The 21,777-nt window shown below is 38.1% G+C and overlaps 1 protein-coding gene across 1 annotated transcript; it reads left to right on the top strand.

Moving 5' to 3' along the window:
- The first annotated feature begins 1,125 nt into the window (after positions 1-1,125).
- On the top strand, positions 1,126-2,130 carry LOC143597235 (UPF0481 protein At3g47200-like). The gene has a single exon (XM_077075797.1). It carries the CDS (start codon positions 1,126-1,128, stop codon positions 2,128-2,130), a length of 1,005 nt encoding a protein of 334 aa, XP_076931912.1.
- The last annotated feature ends 19,647 nt before the right edge of the window (positions 2,131-21,777 follow it).

Genomic DNA, 21,777 nt, shown 5'->3' with positions numbered 1-21,777 from the left:
TAATCAAATGCAAAATTAGGAAATGAACTATCCAAACTATTTATTCCGTATATGAACTAAAGTTTAGAACGAACATGGAATTGCAATCAAAACTTGATGTGGGCCCAAGTGTAGAAGACCGGGCCATTATGTTTCTGGAGGCCCAAGATCGCACTGCAAAAGGGGCTGCACGAAAATGTGCATAACTTGGCGCACGAAACTCCGTTTCAAGCCCATTACCAGTCAAATCAAAGCTTGAGACGAGCAGCACGTTCTGGCAAACAGACAACAACAGTTTGGCCCCTGTCCGAAGCACAAAAACGCCTTCTAAATAAAGTTATGGGCATTTTTTTGTTTTTTCAGCAGTTTTTGCATTTTTTTTTTTGGTTTGTGTTTGGCACATGGCATTTTTGAGCCCATTTTGTTTCAGGAAGTCTTTTTATATGCTGTAAATGTAATCTGAAAAATTAGACTTAAATTTTAATAATAATTATTTTTCTTTTCATTTTTCCTGACCTTTGGGTGGGATTTTGGGTTTTTGGAAGATCATCACGGGAATTCACTGAATCAACATGATCCGATCTCCATTATCGTTTTACCGCTGCATCAAAACTGACCTGTAATCTCCGACTTGGATGACTTTGTGAGAAAGTTTCCAAGTCCTTGGAGAAGATTGATACGAAAATTAAATAAGAGTGGGTGGGGGTGGGGATTTTAATTTGTTTTTTGGATTGGGTAAATATGCAATTGATTAATGAATTTTATATATGTATGCAATTCTTAGAAATTAATTTTTTCTTTTTGGGATTATTAGAGGAAATTTATCAACAAATGGAAAACATGGAAGCGGAGCGTGGAGAGCTGGTAGATATTATTGTTGATAAAGCCGTCCAAAGCCTTGTTGAAGAAACACATAATGACATAAACAAGTTTACAGTACCGTTAATGAATAGGGCTCCTAGTGCCCTCTGAAATCTCAGTCGGGAGGCATTCAAGCCACGGGTGGTATCTATTGGACCACTGCATAGAAAAGATCCAAATCTGCAACGATTTGAAGGGCGGAAAGCTGAATTTGTGCGTACATCGTTAACTCATTTAGATTCTACAAAAAGCTCAACAACATGTGCGCAGAAGGTGGCTTCCGTGATGGATAATATAAGGAGATGTTATGCTGGTCACACGAAGGATTATGATGACAACAATCTCATAATTATGATGATTAAGGATGCTTGTTTTATACTTGAATGGATTAACATGTTTGAAGAATCCCCCATGTGGCTTGACCATCTTATAACTTATGACCTTATGCTGCTAGAGAACCAAATCCCATTTTTTGTTCTTGAACAAGTGTATGAGTGCATTCAATATAAATTTGATAAAAACAGGGTACCTGTTACCAAATTTATCCATCCACTTGTTGAATATACAAACATGTTCAAGGGACAAATACAAGTAGACACATGCACCGATCATGATCATATTCTTGCCTATATCTGTCATTGTTACCGGCCTAAATTACGAAACACTGAATCAGGTATTCCACGTACAAAAATCCCCTCAGCTGTAGAACTCGACATGGCAGGGATAATCTTTAAGCCTAAAAAAATAGACGATGACTGGCCAATGGGCATGGAAGTGAAAATGGTCACCACAGCATGCATTTTTGGGTTTTTACGTAAGCCTACTCTCAGAATGCCGATATTGCGTGTCAATAAGTCCACCGAGTTGATTTTAAGGAACCTTATTGCATACGAGCTGTTATCGACTTTGTCTGGTCACTATGTGACGTCATATATCAGGGCCATGGATGTACTAATTGATACTCCGGAAGACGTTGCCAAGTTGGTGTCATCAAAAGTTGTTGTCAATCAAACAGGTTCAAATAAAGAGGCTGCAGATATGATAAATAAAATATGCAACGAAGTTGTCCCAGAAAGTTTCTATTACACTTGTGAGTGGAACATGCTGGCTACGTATTGTGAAAGTTACTGGCCAAAAAAGATTGCGATGTTAAAGCGTTATTTTATCCAGTTAAAGCACACTTATTTTAATAATCCGTGGAGTATGATTGCTCTGTTTGCTGGAATTAACCTTTTTGTTCTTGCATGGGTTCAAACCATATATGCAGTCAAGTCTTCCTTTATCAAATAACTGAAGACAAAACATAAAATATGACCAATAATAATTAAGAGCATATGTAGTTGGGCAGTTTCCTGGTTTCGGGCCCTAATTATCGTGTCATTATAATCACCTTGTTAATTGTCATCTTTGAACGATTTGTGTTGTCTTTCAAGGTTTTGTACTGATTTTGACGCTTCATGCCCGACTCTTTCATACTAACACATGGATCAGAAGTGACTCTTTCATACTAACACATGGGTCAGAAGTGATTCTTTTACAAAGAGGTTTTCGCAAACTTTAATTTATGTAGCATGTGTGTTGGATAAACCAAAGTTTTCGGAATAGTTTATTCGAAACCGTATAACTTCGAGCATTGGTGTTACAAATTAGCATTGTGAATAATAATATGGCTAGAATAATAATATGGCTAGAAATTGTTTCATCTTCTAACAATTGTTAAAATTATTTTTTTGATAAATAATAAGTTTTAGACATTTAATTTTCTAATGAGCACATTAAAAAATGTGGTGGTTGAAAACATACATAGAAACCTCTGTGAATATTTAATAATTCTACCGAGCGTGTTAGATTTTTGGTAAAATAATAATCGTAGACGTGGTTTATATATATAACCAAGGTCCAAAGGTTATAAGCATTTTACTCAAAATGTTTAGACTTCTAACAAGCACGTTTGAATGGGTTTATAAACGATAATGTTTTCATTGATTTTCTAACAAACGTGTTAGAAACAGATTATTCTATAAACCAAGTAATGTGAAGTCGTTAATCTTCTAACGACCAACTAAGACATGGTGTTTAAATAATAAACTTTGGTTGATTTTATTTCTAACAAGCAAGTTAGAAACATGGTTTATTGCAACCCATAATCGTTAAAGTGTTTGGTGACATTTAGTTTTCTAATACATGTATTAGAAAAAAAAAGTTTATTGTGAAACTGTTTTGTAAAGTTTTGCAAATGTAAGAATAATTTGAAAGGAATAAAGTATGTGTTTGCAAGTATAAAATGGTTTGTTGCTTATACAAGAAGTGACATGTCTTGAATTATAATAGCTGAGTAGATTATTGATGGTAAAACAACTTGGTGTTGTTAAAATATTTTAACAGTGTGTTATTGTGTTTGGACTGATATTGAGAGTTCAATTCAAGAGTTTCGACATGAAAGAAGGAATGGTGACATGACTTCTTGGAGCTCTATTGAGGGAGTATCTCAAGGCAAACCGCAAGACAATATCGTTACCATCATTTTGGTCGAACGATGGAAGTGTTGAAGAAAATAACACACTGAGAATTAATGTCAAGAAATTGTAAATTTATGCATTTAAAAACTGATGAAAAATTGTTGTATACATTATATTGTAATTTCTGTTGTATTATTTTGTGTTCAGTATTGTCGGATAACATTTGCAATTTTACAATGAAATAAATGATGTACAAAAGGTTACTTCGAAGATTTCGTTTAATGGATAGTGCAAGAAGAGATTTGCACAATAAGCAACTCGGGAGTTGTTTTGTTGACTATGAGTAAGTGGCAAGACATAACATGTCTAACTACGCCAAGTGCAAACGTGGGTAGTGTATTAAGATGAAATACACATGAACGAGACATGTTATCAAATGTTGAGAGCATCAACATGAAAATGCATGCAACATCTGGAAACTTTTGGGTAAATTCTGCCAAAATTCAAAAGTTGAAGGACCCAATTATTCCCAAAATAATTAGGAACCAACAATCCAAAAATGTACGATGAGAACTGAAAAAAAAGAAGCTACAAATAGAATTTAGTTATTCATCACGCATCACGATGGACATGAAAATATCTAACATTAGCGAATGTAAATTTCAAACAATCCGTTAATCCTGGCTCGATATTTGGCAGTTTTATCAGGCGGAAAGTATTTGAGGAGAAACTGTTCAACCATCTGGTCCCAGTTGGTGTTGAAGCCAGAAGGAAGGGATTCGATCCAGTCTAAGGATTGACCCGTAAGAGAGAATGGAAAGAGTTTAAGTTTGATCTAATTTTCTGAACAATTTTGGATTTTAAAGGTTCCGTAGATTCGTAAGAATCGAGATATATGAGAAAGAGGGTCTTCTTCGAGGAGGCCATAAACTTGAACTGAATTTAATTCCACCATATGAATGGTGCTAGATTTGATTTCGAAATTTTCGGTGAATTCCGGTGGAGCCACTCCATTGGCGTAGCCTTCGAGGGTTGTCTTGGCATACTGGCTCATGTTCGGCTCATTGTTTTGGGCCTCCATCATTTCTTTAATTTGATTTTCTCCTGATGACGTGGCGTTTACTGACTCGTCTTTGATTGTTTCAACAGTTTCTGCAGTCCGTTTACGTACTCGTCGACGAAAAAGTCGTTCCGGTTCAGAAATTGGAGAAACAAGCTTAGGTCTGAAGGTAGAGGATGTACATGGGATTAATTCAAATTTAAACTATTAAACTAGATGTTAGTTAAAGTTAAGCTAAAGTAATGGTTAAGATAGCCTTAAATAAATTTTAATCTAATAGTTAGTAAAAAGAAAATAAAATAAAAGTTAAAAATTTATTCAGTTATAAACAATGATTAAATTAAAATTTGGATTGTTCTTAGAAATGTATTGTGTCCTCGACAACGATGCCAAAACTTGATGTGTTGCGTGCTAGTGTAGTAAAATGTTGGAGAATTGTAATTTTAACTTTCGCACAAGATGGTGTTTTAAATTTATAAAAGTGATTTCTACTAAGACTAAACACACACAGAATAGGAAAGCGTACCTATCGTATATGTAGAATAGTATTGATAAGAACCAAGTATCGATCCGTTGATACAAATGTTTCTAATAATGAATCTTTGTTTTAGTTCAATCGTAGAGTTTTAATATGTTTAAACTTTAATAAAAATACTTATATAATATATAGGTGACAAGAAGAGAAATTCTAAATGAGTAAATCAATTATATGAAGGTTACCATCTAAGATCAAGAATCCACTCCATTCTTCCTTGATGATTATTAAGTATACATGTGATAATAATATATGATAGAATAGCCCCTCATTTCTAAGTGAACATATTCTATGACATAAAAGAAAGTAGCATGCGTATTTTCAAGTCCATCCTTACTTAATCTCATACTACCACAAGAATGTCAATTTAAGTAGGCAAATAGTTTAGTAAAGTAGAAAGATTAGGATTGACTTCGATTTCTCAAATACTAATTATAACAACTTCGGGTGATTGTAGTTAACTCACACAACTTCCCCTTGGTTGATTTAATTAGGTTATAATTACACATTCTATTAACATATGATTTCTTTAACTAGCATGATAACCTAAGCAATCATGTTAACAATGTTATTTCAGAATTACCAAAACTAAAAAAAAATAGATCATAACATATATCTCATCATTTCTAAGTACAATATAAGGATCCATGTTTTATCTTGAATAAGTTATAAATGTATTCTTTTTACCATTTCTAAACTCCAAGAACATGAGTGAATAATGAATGATTATTAGTCATCAACCTTGATGCATTGAGTTAAAGTGATAAAACATTTCTTCATCAAATGATAGTTGCAAAATAGCCATGTACTATACCGAACTAAATCACATGTTCAACATAATTATCAAGTAAAACGAAGCTTTTTCATAGAAATTAGATGGTAAATGGAGTTTAGCTTATAATGAGCATGATTATGAACATTAAAAGAGATTAAGATAAAAAACACATGATCAAACTAAAACAATCTAACCAAGTATGGATGAATCTTCCTTCTTCATTGATGATGGATGATGGTGATGATGGATGATGATGATGATAGCCTCCAAGCATTCAAACTCTCCACAAGACCTTAAATATGAGTGTAAAGTGGGTGTTTTTAAAAGAGAAACCCGTATAGAAGTTTTCTTCAAGCACACTTGGTGAATACAACATGCTCCACTATTTATAGGCAGTTTGGGCACTCAGGTACGACCCCGTGCTCAATAAGTCACTCCCCCGTGTCCAGCTGTCCTCTCGCCTTTAATGAGCTGTCAGATCGTACATGCTGACTCACAGGGGGCGTGCTTCCTGAGGCACGGCCCTGTGTTTTTGGGTGTCTGTTATATCTTCTTTTGTCTTTTCTGAATGGTGACCATGGCCCCGTGTCTCCTGAGGGACGGCCCCGTGTCCATCAGTCCGTTATTTTGTCTTTTCTTGCACATTTTTTTCTTTTCTGAAAAGTGAGCACGGCCCCGTGTTATGTTAAGCACGACCTCGTGTTTCCTGAAGCACAGCCCCATGTTTTCTGAAGCACAGCCCCATGTTCTCTGAAGCATGGGGGTGTGTTTTGCTGTTTTCTTTTGTTTTTCTTTGTTTTTTCATTTGTTTCTTCGTCTGAGGCTTGGATTCACCTGAAAATATATTTTAACATAATAATTAGTTACTTTAACTATATTATACGATAGAAGTTGCAGTTTTTTAGAGATTATTTGATGCTAAAAAGATGTATATTTTATATACATCAAACATCCCCACACTTGAACCTTGCTTGTCCTCAAGCAAGATACTTATAAATATTCTATAAAAATAGCAAGTTAGGACCATAGCTTAAACTGTCACACCCCAACCTACGCGGAACATGCCGGGGTGCAACAATATTGTATCATAGCTCAGAAGTGTGACACTCGTCAATTTCAGGTTAACTCCGTTAATCCGAACTCCGTTAATTCAAACGCAAAATCACAAAAACTATGTCATTCCAGTTAACGCATATCTCATAACATTTAATTAGGGTTTAAATGACGCATGACAATCATTACACAAGTAGTCTTTCGTTATTTCACCGAAACACACACGACTCGACAAAAACCGTTGGTGAAAAAACAATAAATATCATAAACAAGTATTTGATAATTATGTGTTACGTTTATGTGTTGCTTGGTGCTTACATGTATAATATTAATTCATGAAGAAGGTAAACTAGTTGTGCTAGAATTTAACTAAATGAAAAATGAGGGTGCAAGTTGTAACATACAATACATTTAATTATTATATAAACAAACTAAACAATAAACCCTAACCCTTCCCTCTCCCTCCCTCCCTCTTGGTCGACGGCTGCCCCCCATCCCCTCTCTTGACCGATTCTCCACACACATATACATACAAGGTGTTTACAAGTTGTTTTGAAGATCCAAGTGGCTAACTAGAGCACTAGTGAGGAATTCTGTGACGCACGCTTTTCTCGGATATTTTTGTTGTCTTCGCAAACAGTGAGTTTCACGGCCCCTTTTACTTTTTTAACCCTTTTATTATGGGGAGATAACATACTCCAACGATTTAGTTTTTGTTACCTTTTATCACTTGTAAGGCTAAGTGGCAACAAACCAACTAAAGTCCTTCTGAGCATCGAACCAGTTAATATTTGAATAATAGCGAGACACCTTTGAGTAGTACTAATGGATTTGACAAACCTCGCCCAACTCTAAACTCGACTGTAGGTTGAGTGGGTGTAATTTTGGCTAACACATTGCCATGGTCGTGGTCGACATGGTGGCATGGCAATAGTATAAACAGTCAGCTTCAGTTTCGAACACTTCATAATACATGCTTGATAGGTTACCTACCTATTGATATATAATTCACATAACACTATCTGGTAATGCTAAAACGCAACGCTTAATCTAATTAAACCCGTGAACTCACCAACCCTGTGTTGACACTTTTAGTATGTTTATCTCAGGTAGCCGAGGCGGGCGAGCGGTATAGGACATGCATTCAGGTACCCGTGAACTATTATGCTTTAAACTTCTTTTAAGTTTTTGTCATGATAACTATTGTTTTTAAGTACACATGTGTGGCGCAACTATTTGTTTCACAATTTACGCTTTCGCATTTTATACTTGAGACTTGATTGATGTCCTGGTTGTTTTTAAAACTTTAATTGTGGTGTTTGATATAACTAATGATTCCGATCCTGTTAGTTCACACCCTCTGACGGTAAAACTCGGTTAGTGGATTTTGAGGGTGTGACAGATTGGTATCAGAGCCATTGGTTATAACGAACTAGAATTGCATTCATACTATATTATAACCGCAACGACCCATTAGTTTTGATCTTACGCACTGCATATAAGTATACATATGATATATATTTAGTTATTCATTTTCCTTTATCTCTTTACCTCATTCACTCATACGCGCGTAAATCATACACAACTTATCCTGTAGGGATGTCAACGCCAACATCATCATCCGACACGGTGTCCGACGCCCCAGGCAAGGAACCGCAACTTCCCAACCCATCACCACCTCGAGTAGTCCTGGCACTAGCAGCCCCCGCACCGAAGAGGCATCGCCCATCTGTAGACGTGTACGAGGACAACGGTAACTGGAGTTGGAATCCCAATCTGATCGAGCGGCTTGTCTACCATGATCAAGTTCCACGGCTACCTCTTCCGGGTTATCCTGTATCCTTCAACACGCTACCACAGCTAACACTCCCGATGGAGCGCGCTTTCGAAGCTCTCGCTTCTTGTTTAGAGAGGGAAGTTGAGATTATGCACTCGACGAGAGTGAAAGTTGCTGAATTGAAAGAGAATGGAACTGATGCTTGAGAGAGAATTTCCTACGTGATCAAAGCCATAAAGGAAGTTCAGGATTCCCATGTTCAGCAAGTGAAGATAGTGAAGTTCATACTATATTAGTTCAGAATTTCCTACGTGATCAAAGCCATAAAGGAAGTTCAGGATTCCCATGTTCAGCAAGTTCATACTATATTATAACCGCAACGACCCATTAGTTTTGATCTTACGCACTGCATATAAGTATACATATGATATATATTTAGTTATTCATTTTCCTTTATCTCTTTACCTCATTCACTCATACGCGCGTAAATCATACACAACTTATCCTGTAGGGATGTCAACGCCAACATCATCATCCGACACGGTGTCCGACGCCCCAGGCAAGGAACCGCAACTTCCCAACCCATCACCACCTCGAGTAGTCCTGGCACTAGCAGCCCCCGCACCGAAGAGGCATCGCCCATCTGTAGACGTGTACGAGGACAACGGTAACTGGAGTTGGAATCCCAATCTGATCGAGCGGCTTGTCTACCATGATCAAGTTCCACGGCTACCTCTTCCGGGTTATCCTGTATCCTTCAACACGCTACCACAGCTAACACTCCCGATGGAGCGCGCTTTCGAAGCTCTCGCTTCTTGTTTAGAAAGGGAAGTTGAGATTATGCACTCGACGAGAGTGAAAGTTGCTGAATTGAAAGAGAATGGAACTGATGCTTGAGAGAGAATTTCCTACGTGATCAAAGCCATAAAGGAAGTTCAGGATTCCCATGTTCAGCAAGTGAAGATAGTGAACAAAATGCAATAAGAGATGATGGACTTGCAGGAACAAGTTTGGAGTGCAAGATGCCTTGCAGCAGTAGCACTAGCCCGCTACGACACACTAGAGGCGCGCATTGCTCCGAATGCAGTAGAACCGGAGGAGGATCCCGAGGAGGAACCAGAGGAAGAACCAGTTGAGGAGGTGGTACACTCGGACGTGTCCTCGAACGATGACATCTAATGATGATAGCACCTAGATGGAGGGGTTGTCTCCATCCAAACTTATATTTTCTATAATTTTAAAGATTGATTTTAAATACTTTGTAGCGGATACAATGGTTTTAATCATGAATTATTATTTGGATTATTATAAGGTTGTGATGCGATGTTTTTACTTCTTTTCTTACCTTTCTTACCTACCTTTTATTACATGTATGGTGTGTTGCATATGAAACCGATAGTTCATGTCTGACATTTTGTGCTGTAATTCTAGGAGATGTCTGGAAGAAACGCTGGACGTGGTCGCGATAACATCAACATGACCACAGCAGAACTCCAACCCCTACTAAATGACCATGCAGCGGCAGCACTGGTTGCCGCATGTTCAGAATCAAGCCGGAGGTCAAGCCGAAGCCTGTACCTTCAAGAACTACCTGGACTGCTAGCCCAATTCGTTTAAGGGCACTGAGTGAGCCATAGGTTTCCTGCGTTGGGCTGAGAAGGCAGAGCCAGCTTTTGAGATATGCAACTGTCTACCAGCCGGCAGGGTCAAGTTTGCTGCTAGAACACTGCAAGATTCAGCTCTCACCTGGTGGAATTCAAATGTGCAGATTCTTGGTTTGGAATTGGCAAATGCTATGAATTGGGAGGAATTCAAGAATATGATGTGGGAAGAGTATTGTCCTAGAGAGGAAATCTTGAAGTTGGAGTCAGATTTTTGGGCTTTGAAGATGGTGGGTTCTGAGATTGAAGCCTACACCACCCGTTCCCACGAACTGGCGGTGATGTGCCCACGGATGGTAGATTCTCCAAGTAAGAGGATTGAGATGTTTATCGATGGTTTGGTGCCCCAGATTCAAGGAATGGTGACGTCTTCCAAACCGACAACTATTCAACATAAGATCCGAATAGCCCACAAGCTGACGGATCAAGCAGTGGCACAAGGTGCATTACCACCTAGAGGTTCCACCTCTAAGACCCTTGACAACTCGGGCAACGACAACAACAGCAACAACTCTGGGAATGGAAAGAGGAAGTTTGACAACACGAGGTCCTCATCGTCGAACCCTCCACAGTAACAACACCACCGTAAACCCGAACCCACTCGGAACTTCAATAACCAGGGTCCAACAACAACAACAATGGTGGCGGACAGGGTTCGAGTGGCTATGCTCGAAAGTACCCAAAGTGCAACAAATGCAACTAGCACCATGCTGGCCCATGAGACTGTATCAAGTGTTTGTGCTGTGGTAAATTGGGTCATCAGGCCAAGGACTATAAAGGAGAACTCGCGGGAAAGGGTGTTCCTAAACAGCCTGCAACCGTGAAAGGGTGCTTCGAGTGTGGTCAGGAGGGTCATTTCAGGAAGGACTGTCCTAACTGAAGCAGAATGAGGGCAACTGAGGCAGTAGTAGTAACGAAGGCGGTACTAAGGGTGGAGCCTTTGTCATTGGATCGGGCCAGGCCCGCAACGATCCGAACATGGTTACCGGTAAGTTTCCTGTGAACAACTATTTTGCTTCTATTTCGTTTGACACTGGAACTGATAGAAGTTTTGTGTACAAGCCTTTAGTAAACTATTAGGCTTAACTCCGACCTTGTTAGATGCTAAGTTTCCTGTTGAATTAGCTGACGGTAAGTCTATAGAAACAACTCATGTACTAGCAGGATGTAAGTTGAAACTGTCGGGTCATACTTTCGATATCGACCTCATACCCTTTACACTTGGTAGTTTCGACGTTGTTTTCAGCATGGACTGGCTATCCGAGAATAGAGCTGAGATTATATGTCACGACAAGATAGTTCATATCACTACCCCTTCCAGCGAAATCATCTCGATATAGGGCGAGAAGAGCGGCATGACTACTAGCGCCATCACCCTTATGAAGGTGCAAAAATATTTACGAAAGGGTCACCCGGCTATTTTAGCTCATGTAATCGAGAAACCCGCCGAGGAGATGCAGATAGAAGACATACCGATTGTGTGATATTTTTCCGAAGTCTTCCCGGAAGATTTTCCAGGACTCCCACCCATAGACAAGTCGAGTTCCAAATCGACTTAGCCCTCGGTGCTGCACCCATAGCACGAGCCCCGTATCCGCTCGCACCGGCGGAGCTTCAGGAGTTGTCCACTCAATTACAGGACTTGTTGGATAAAGGTTTCATCCAACCCAGCTCATCACCATGGGGAGCCCCTATCCTACTTGTTGAAAGAAAGATAGGAAATTCCGCATGTGCATCGACTACCGGGAGCTGAACAAAGTGACGGTCGAGAACCGTTATCCCCTACCCCGAATTGATGATCTTTTTGACCAGCTTCAAGGATCGAGTTACTACTCGAAGATCGATCTGAGATCTGGTTACCATCAATTAAGAGTGCGCGAAGAAGACATTTCAAAGACGGCTTTCAGAACTCGGTACGGTCACTAAGAGTTTTTGGTTATGCCTTTTGGCTTAACCAATGCACCAGCCGTATTTATGGACCTCATGAACAGAGTATGCAAGGCGTATCTCGACAAGTTTGTTATTGTTTTCATTGACGATATCCTCGTCTACTCTAAGAACAAGGCCGACCATGAAAAACACCTGAGGTTAACCATGGAATTACTAACGAAGGAACAATTGTACGCTAAACTCTCGAAATGCGAATTTTGGCTTCCCGAGGTTCACTTCTTAGGAGTTGTGATCAATGAGAATGGTATCCATGTTGATCCAGGCAAGGTAGAGGCCATCTAAAACTGGGAAGCACCTAAGACTCCGACTGAGGTGCGATAATTCCTAGGACTGGTTGGCTATTACCGACGTTTCATCGAGGGATTTTTGAAGATTTCTCAACCTCTCACTGCACTGACACACAAGGGTACTAAGTACATTGTGATGCATCGATTCAGGGTCTCGGCTGCGTATGGATGAAATTGGAGAAGGTTATAGCCTATACCTCTCGACAACTATGGGTACACGAGAAGAACTATACGACCCATGAATTGAAACTCGGAGCTGTGGTGTTTGCTCTTAAGATACGGAGGCATTACTTGTACAGTACCAAGTTTACCATTAACACCGACCACAAGAGTCTCCAACATATCTACGATCAAAAGGAGTTGAACATGCGACAACGTCGTTGGGTCGAGCTACTTAAGGATTACGATATTGACATCAAGTATCACCCAGGCAAGGCCAATGTAGTGGCCGATGCTCTCAGAAGAAAGGAAACCGCTAAGCCAATATGGGTGCGAGCATTATAACTCACGATTTATGCCAACTTACCTGATCAGATTCGTGATGCTCAACTCGAAGATTTGAAAGACGACAACCTCCCATCTGAACTCATGTGGGGCATGGAGAAGCAGCTTGAAACCAAATCGGACGGGATCCGATATTTTGAAAACCGGATTTGGGTTCCTCGATACGGAGACTTGAGAAATCTGGTGATGGACGTGGCACACAAGTCCCGATATTCCATTCACCCCGGCTCAGATAAAATGTACCATGACCTAAAGGCACTTTACTGGTGGCCAAACATGAAAGCCGACATTGCCACCTAAATGAGCGAATTCTTGACTTGTGTAAGAGTCAAAGCGGAATATCAGAAACCGTCTGGACTGTTACAGCAACCGGAAAACCCGACGTGGAAATGGGAACACATTTCCATGGATTTCATCACGGGATTGCCCAAAACACCGACGGGATGCGATACCATCTGGGTGATCGTTGACCGACAGACCAAGTCTGCGCATTTCTTAGCGATCAAGGAGTCAGAAAAAATGGAAAGACTGACTCGCATCTACATGAAAGAAGTAGTGGCTAGACACGGAGTTCCTGTCTCAATCATATCCGATCGGGATTCCCGTTTCACTTCGCACTTTTGGAAGTCACTACAGAGCGCACTGGGCACCTGCCTTGATATGAGCACAGCATACCATCCTCAAACGGAAGGGCAAAGTGAACGCACCATTCAAACCTTGGAAGACATGTTGCATGCATGCATAATGGATTTCGGTAAGAGTTGGGAACCCTACTTACCCCTGGTAGATTTTTCGCATAATAACAGCTACCACGCCAGCATTAAAGCAGCGCGATTTGAAGCATTGTACGGACGAAAGTGTCGATTCCCTCTCTGCTGGGCAGAAGTGGGTGATAGCCAAATCACTGGTCCAGAATTAGTGCTCGAAACCTCAGAAAAGATTATCCAAATCCGGAATCACATGACGGCAACACGAGATCGCCAAAAGTTATGCCGACAAACGCTAAAAACCTCTAGAATTCCAAGTGGATGACAAGGTTTTGCTGAAAGTCTCACCTTGGAAAGGTGTAGTTCGCTTTGTAAATCAATACAAACTCCATCCACGATACGTTGGCCCATACCGAATAACTGAACGCATTGGTCCGGTAGCGTTCCGATTGAATTTACCAACGGAACTCAGTGGCATACATAACGCTTTCCATGTATCCAACTTGAAGAAATGTCTTTCTGACGAAACACAAGCAGTTCCTTTGGGCGAGTTGCAAGTTGACGAACAGTTACGCTTCATCGAAGAACCAGTCGAAGTCTTGGATTGGGAAACCAAAACACTCAAACACCGCAAAAAATCCCCATCGTCAAAGTTCGTTGGAACTCGAGAGGTGGACCAGAGTTCACATGGGAACGCGAGGATCAAATGATGAAAAAGTATCCTCACCTCTTCGAAGGGTTGACCAAGCACTGAAAACCACGAAAGTCGACAAAGCGTCAGAAATCACCGGAGGTATGAATTAAATTTCGGGACGAAAATTCTTTCTACAGGGGGATGATGTGACAAACTGAAATTTTTTGCCTTTTTCAGACAGCCATCGCGACATGACACAAATTTTCGGGACGAAAGTTCTTTCAACATGGGAATGATGTGACACTCGTCAATTTCAGGTTAACTCCGTTAATCCGAACTCCGTTAATTCAAACGCAAGATCACACGAACAATGTCATTCCAGTTAACGCATATCTCATTACATTTAATTAAGGTTTAAATGACACTGACAATCATTACACAGGTAGTGTTTCAGAATTTCAACGAAACACACACGAGTCGACTCAAACCGTTGGTGAACAAACAATAAATATCATAAAAAATTATTTGATAATTATGTGTTGCTTGGTGCTTACATGTATAACATTAATTCGTGAAGAAAGTAAACTAGTTGTGCTAGAATTTAACTAAATGAAAATTGAGGGTGCAAGTTGTAACGTACAATATATTTAATTATTATATAAACAAACTAAACAATAAACCTTAACCCTTCCCTCTCCCTCCCTCCCTCTTGGTCGACGGATGCCGCCCACATCCCCTCTATTGACCGATTCTCCACACACACATACATACAAGGTGTTTACAAGTTGTTTTAAAGATCCAAGAGGCTAACTAGAGCACTAGTGAGGAACTCTGTGACACATACTTTTCTCGGATCATTTTGTTATCTTCGCAAACAGTTAGTTTCACGGCCCCTTCTACTCTTTTAACGCTTTTATTAAGGGGATATAACATACTCCAACGATTTAGATTTTGTTAATTTTTATCACTTGTAAGGCGAAGTGGCAACAAACCAACTAAAGTCCTTCTGAACATCGAACCGGTTAATATTTGGATAATAGCGAATCACCTTTGAGTAGTACTACTAGGTTTGACAAACCCCACCCAACTCTAAGCTCGATTATAGGTCGAGTGGGTGTAATTTTGGCTAACACATTACCATGGTCGTGGTTGACATGGTGGCAAGGCAATAGTATAAACAGTCAGCTTCGGTGTCGAACACTTAGTAATACATGCTTGATAGGTTAGCTACCTATTGATATATAATTGACATAACACTATCTGGTAACGCTAAAACGCAACGCTTAATCTAATTATACCTGTGAACTCACCAACCCAGTGTTGACACTTTTAGTATGTTTATCTCAGGTAGCCGAGGCGGGCGCGCGGTATAGGATATGCATTCACTGAACTATTATGCTTTAAACTTCTTTTAAGTTTTTGTCATGATAACTATTGTTTTAAGTCGTCCTATGTGGCGCAACTATTTGCTTTACAATTTACGCTTCCGCGTTTTATACTTGAGACTTGATGTCTTGGTTGTTTTTAAAACTTTAATTGTGGTGTTTGATATAACTAATGATTCCGATCCTGTTAGTTCACACCCTCCGACGGTAAAACTCCGTTAGTGGATTTTGAGGGTGTGACAAGAAGACACTAAGTAAAGTACGCGTGTCAATATCTAAATTATTCATTCGTATATCAAATTTTAAAAGCACAAACATTTTCTCAAAAATACCATTAAAATAAATGTGTTCTTCAATCATCAAAACAACCTAAGGTATCATATAAGCTTCAATACTTGATTCATCCAATAAAGCTACATGCGTCATGCGTGATAATATATATATTTGTCAACATAAAGTTGAGCATGTAAATCACAGTTTTGTGTATATATAATATTTAAGAAGGCAATTCCATGCGATAATTGTAAATCACTACGACTAGTATAACAATATGTAAAAGTTGTCCTTTCACCCGAATCGTATTGATAACGAGTTATTTCGACGGCGTATGATCATACTATTGAGGATGAGGATGAGATACCAACCACCACAACAAAAGTAAACACATAGTCACATTTATACATATCAACTAATCGAGCAATTTCAATAAATGCATATATCGGAATCGTAGTGAGAGTCTATAACAAGTTTAATTGTGAACGCATAACGCCCATAAAACTTAAAACGGTAAAAAAGGGGATGTGAATTACTTACCTTACAGAGTAGGATACGTGAAGGTGTGACGGCGATAGAAAATATAAATAACCAACGATTTAGCTCCTCAAGATACATCAAAGAAAGGCCTTATTTGTTACCGATAATATAAAAATAGTCATAAACATATTATATGATGGATCTTGGATTTCGATGAGGTTATTAATATGTAACTAGTCTTATATTCATACAGTTGTTGTGATTATTAACGTTATAATTATTACAATTATTATTATTTGTATTTGATTATCATTATTATTAATTCTTTTTGATAAATAAAATAAATAACATATATTAACAGAAAAGTTAAATGGAATATTCTGAATATCTAATGTAATTTGGTTCATTAACGAGAGTCGTAAAAAGAATATAAATATACATCTTATTTATAAAGTGTATGTGTATAATATATATATATTTATATATATATATTTATATATATATAGGGGATGGTTCAAGAGAGAAATGATATTATTGCAAGAAATGTAAGAAATGAATATGAACCACTAGTTTTATTTCAAGGTTAAAATACTTAAAGCTAAATAAAGAAACTAATAAACCATAATACTTATTTATTTAATTAATATAACTAATTAAATTATTATAATTAAAAAATATTAAGAACTCATTTGTTTTTATAACTTACTTTTTGTTTCTTGAATTTTTATCCTACACAAGTATAATTTATTCATACATTAAAATTTTTTTCTATCCAAAACTAATTTCTTCCAACTCAATATATTAATATCCATCAACACATACTTACATTATGAAGAATAATACCAAAAAACAATTTTACATGTGTTTGCATTAGATATTAACAAAAAACATACAACCTACTCAAAAGCATATAATCTACACTTGTTCTAAGAATAAGACAACATATAACCTACACACGAAAAACATTTAACGTACACACAAAATTCATCATCAATAAAATACACACGCACACGGAAACATATAACCTACACACAAAAAACATATAACCTACACACGAAAATTTTATCTTATACAAATACAATTTATTCATACATTACTTTCTTTTCAAAACCAATTTCTTTAAATTCAACTTATCAATATCCATCAACACATAGTTACATTGTGATGAATAATACAAAAAACTATCTTACACATGGTTGCATTAAATGTCAATTAAAAATATACAACATACACAAAAACATATAACCTACAATTGTTCTAAGAATAAGAAAACATATAGCTTATATACGAAAAACATATGACCTACACATGTGTAGGGTATGTGTATCTTTGTGTAGTTTATATAATTGTTGATGTCGAATTACATATGTAAGTTATATGTTTTTTGTATGTTGTACGTTTTTATTTCTCAAAACAAGTGTAGGTTATATAACTTTGTGTAGGTTGTATATATATTGAACTTAAATACGTTGATATATGCTAATATATTGAGTGAAAATTATTTTTTTTAATATAAAGAATTAGTATTATTTGAATAAATTGTATTTATGTTGAATAAAATGAAAAATTTGTAAATAAAAAATAAAACTAAAGTAGTGTTTTTATCTTTTTAATTATTATAGTTAAATTAGGTAGATATATTAATTAGAGATATTTATTATGGTTATATTAGTTGTATTAATTGGAGAGAGAGTGCGTGTGCATTTATTGTTGCATTTACATCTTTTTTATTTATTTTTAATTATTTAAAACCTAAAATAAAACTAGTAGCTCATATTTATTTCTCTCATTTTTTGTAATAATTTGATTTCTTTCTTGAACTTAAACCTATATATATATGTGTGTGTGTGTGTGTGTGTGTGTGTGTGTGTGTGTGTAGACTATAGAAACTCGGATTTGAAACTATTATTTTACAAACCGTTAAACGACTCGTTTTATGTTCGGAAAATTTTATAGATAAAAGTATCGCGTTATTCGATTAACATTATTTTATTAATATTTATTTATCCTAATTAATTAATATATACACAATTACTTTGAAATATATATGTTTTTAACCCGAAACCAAACTTTAGCCTCCAATTGATCCCAACCCTAATCTCCAATGACTATTTTGCAAAATCTAATAACTGTAATCCAATAACCCTTAACCCGAATCCATATACCCGAAACCTTGAACCCACACCCGTTTATGTAACTTGAAGCATAATTTTCGTCTTAAAATTGGAATTGATTGGTGGATTTTGTTATTCTTGTCATTTGCGGCCTCATAGACTAATGCAATTAAGAGATGTAACATCACGAAAAATTAGAAGTGAAAATTCTGTGTTTCTGTCATATCGCAATACGCGACGGGACAAAGGACAAGTCCATCGCGTACCGCGACGGGCTTAGTTAACCTGTTTCTAGAAGAGTCAACAGCGATACGCGATCGCTGTTGAGCCTACGTCATCGCGTATCGCGATGACGTGGCCTGACACCTCTGGCACAAGACTGCCACGCGTCCACACGTGGCACATCTCTCGCCACGTGTCCGGACACCTGGCACATCTCTCGCCATGTGTCCGGACACGTGGCCACACATGGCATGTCGTCCGCCACGTGTCAACACGTGGTACACCGTCTGCCACGTGGCGACACGTGGCAGACCTATATGGTGACTGTTCTGGCCTACGTAGCGCTACGCGACGGGTGCCAAGGAGGCCGTCGCGTACCGCGACGGGTTTCAGAATTTTATCTATAAATAGCCACGGGATTTCATTTCAAGCACACCAAAACACACATACATATATCTCTCTAACTTCTCTCTAAACCCCGAGAACCCGACCCTCGATCCATCTCGAAAATCGTGCCCCGATTCCTCGTTTATCGTGCCAATATTCCTCGAAGTTCTTGCCAATAACGTATCGGCCAAGAAGGTGTTTTTAAATCTCGACATCAAGATGGTGATGAGTCTCGAAAGGCGTGCTAGAGAGTGTTGAAGTGTTTGGTGTTAATCTTTTGGCGAGCATAACGAAAGGAAGGGTTGATCGAGAAGAAAAAGAAGGAGAAGCGGCGTTGGAGTGCTGCTCGAGTAATTAAGGTTTCTATAAGCCGACAAAGGTAGGCGTGACGCCAATGAAAATAATAATAAAATATTATAAAAGGCTTAAACCTTAAGTCGAGGTTATACTCGATACCTCGATAAAAGAAAAGAAAATATAACAAAGAATTAATAAAAGATAGATTATAAATATTTAGAAATATGTATATATGTGTGTAAGTATATATATTCTTTGTTATAAATCTTATTTAAGGAATAAATAACTATTCTTAAATAATGAAAAGAAAGAATACGTTTCTTAGAGAAGAAAAAAAAAATAGAGTTTTATAAATAAACTAAAGTTTTATAAATTACTATTAAAACTAAAGGTCTTAAAGTAAAAGAGATTTTGAACTAAAGGTTCATCGAGGTAAAGTTGATCAAATAAGACTAAAGGTCTTAAGCCGGATTTTATATCCGACTAACAATTGGTCATACTTGTACTATAGGTGCGAGATAGCAACGGGAAAGACCCTCGGACGGTGTTGGAAACCGATCCAAATCAAAAGGTGAATACGCCCTTAACTTTTTACAAACTTGTTTTCAAACGAGTTAAACTTGTTATATGAATAACTTTACATGAGACTAAGTGTCTCTAAAACATTTATAAACGAGAGTATAAATACTGGTCTCAGGCTATAGTATATGTTTGTCTGGATCATTACATATGTGGTGGGACATCACACCTGGTCACAATTACGCTCACCTGCGGGGAGTATGACCTTGTGTATACGTATAGGCACTCAACTAGTCGAACGCTGCGGTGTTTGCTGGGGGAACCGAGTATAGAGACTTGAGTTTATGAATTGTGTTGTTTTAAATTGATTATTTCTAAGCCACGTTGGGCCGAGACCTACGTAGTCTCGAGGGGTGATTAAGTAAAGAAAATATTTTTAGCGTCAGCATATTCACTAGCATTCGTTGCTGACGTATTTTCTTACTTTTTGCAGGTGACCAAGATTAGCACTTGGAGTGATGAAGTGCAAGAATCCGATGGCTCGGATATTTTTGTTAAATATAATATAATGGTGGTTTGTTTTGTAAAACTTAAACAAGTAAACTTAATACGGGAACTTTTAAATCCCGTCTTTGTATGTATATATTACATTTTAAATCCACAAGTTTTTAAAGACTTCCGCTATTAAAACGTAACTCTGATTTAATTACAATTGTGGTACCAACATATGTGTCATACTCCTAGGCCACAGTCAGGGTGTGACAAGTGTTGGTATCAGAGCCATCGATCTTAGCGAATTGAGTATTAAAAGATAATACCCAAGCTTCAATCCAAGTGTAGGAAAATATTTTACTTGTTTATTTGAATAGGGATAAAATTGGCTGGTAACCCTTTCTTTCCCTCTCCTCATTCTAAACTACCTATCAAAGATGTTTTTCGAGAAATTAATGGAGTATTATGATAATGAAGTAAGAAGGACAAGGAAATACTACAAATTCCCAAAGGACATCAAGAGTAAGGACTATTTTGAATCATTCTTCAATTCCGTTGAGAAACATAATCAATACCCCAAACAAAGTCCAATCTACCATCTAGATAACACTCCAAATCAAGTATACCAAGCACCAAGGCACTCGAGCTATCATCCGTCAAGTTTACCCATATATCAGCCATCCGAAGTACCAACATATCATCCTTCCGATATTTTGACCTATCAACCGACTGAGATCCTTCCATATTACCCATCTGGAGGTTCGACACACTTACCACTGAATCCTCACCCTTCATACACTTTCCTCTCCAACCGAACAATCAAGGAGGAACCAAGGTCTTCCTGATCCGACTGGATGCAATGCCACTCAGATCAGCGAACGTGGCGTACCGGAACTTCTACCATGGATTCTGCTGACTCCTGCCTTAACAATGAAGGACCATCTCACAAGCCCAAAATGAGGGTGATGATGCCGTACGAGAACTTTCGTATGCCCGCAATGTCAAAGGAGACTGCCCAAATAATGGAGGAAGAGGACCCGGAGGAAGAAGATCCGGAAGAAGAGGAGGAGACAGAAGAAGACCCAGAGGAGGAATACCCCGACAATCCGAATGAAGTGACAACACCAGAGGAAGAACCATACTCTCAAAACCCAAGCTATGGTTCTATTGATCCGTACATGCAATTTCTCCATGAACTCAAAGGTAAGGCGTCAACAAGTTTTCCATCATACCAAGGTGAAATTCCGTCCATTGAAGAACAGGCCAATGAAATCCGTGAACAAAACGAAGCTGCCGAGGCCTTCTTCAACTACCAATCCGATGTGACTGCTTATCCATATCCGGATCCAAGGAATCATTTTGACGT

Source organism: Bidens hawaiensis, unplaced genomic scaffold (genome assembly GCF_021521415.1).
Source record: "Bidens hawaiensis isolate Kalapana, Puna unplaced genomic scaffold, B.hawaiensis_p1.1 tig00001758_1, whole genome shotgun sequence".
NCBI lineage: Eukaryota > Viridiplantae > Streptophyta > Magnoliopsida > Asterales > Asteraceae > Bidens > Bidens hawaiensis.
The sequence above is the reverse complement of the archived record's forward strand: the minus strand, read 5'-3'. Positions and strand labels throughout refer to the sequence as shown.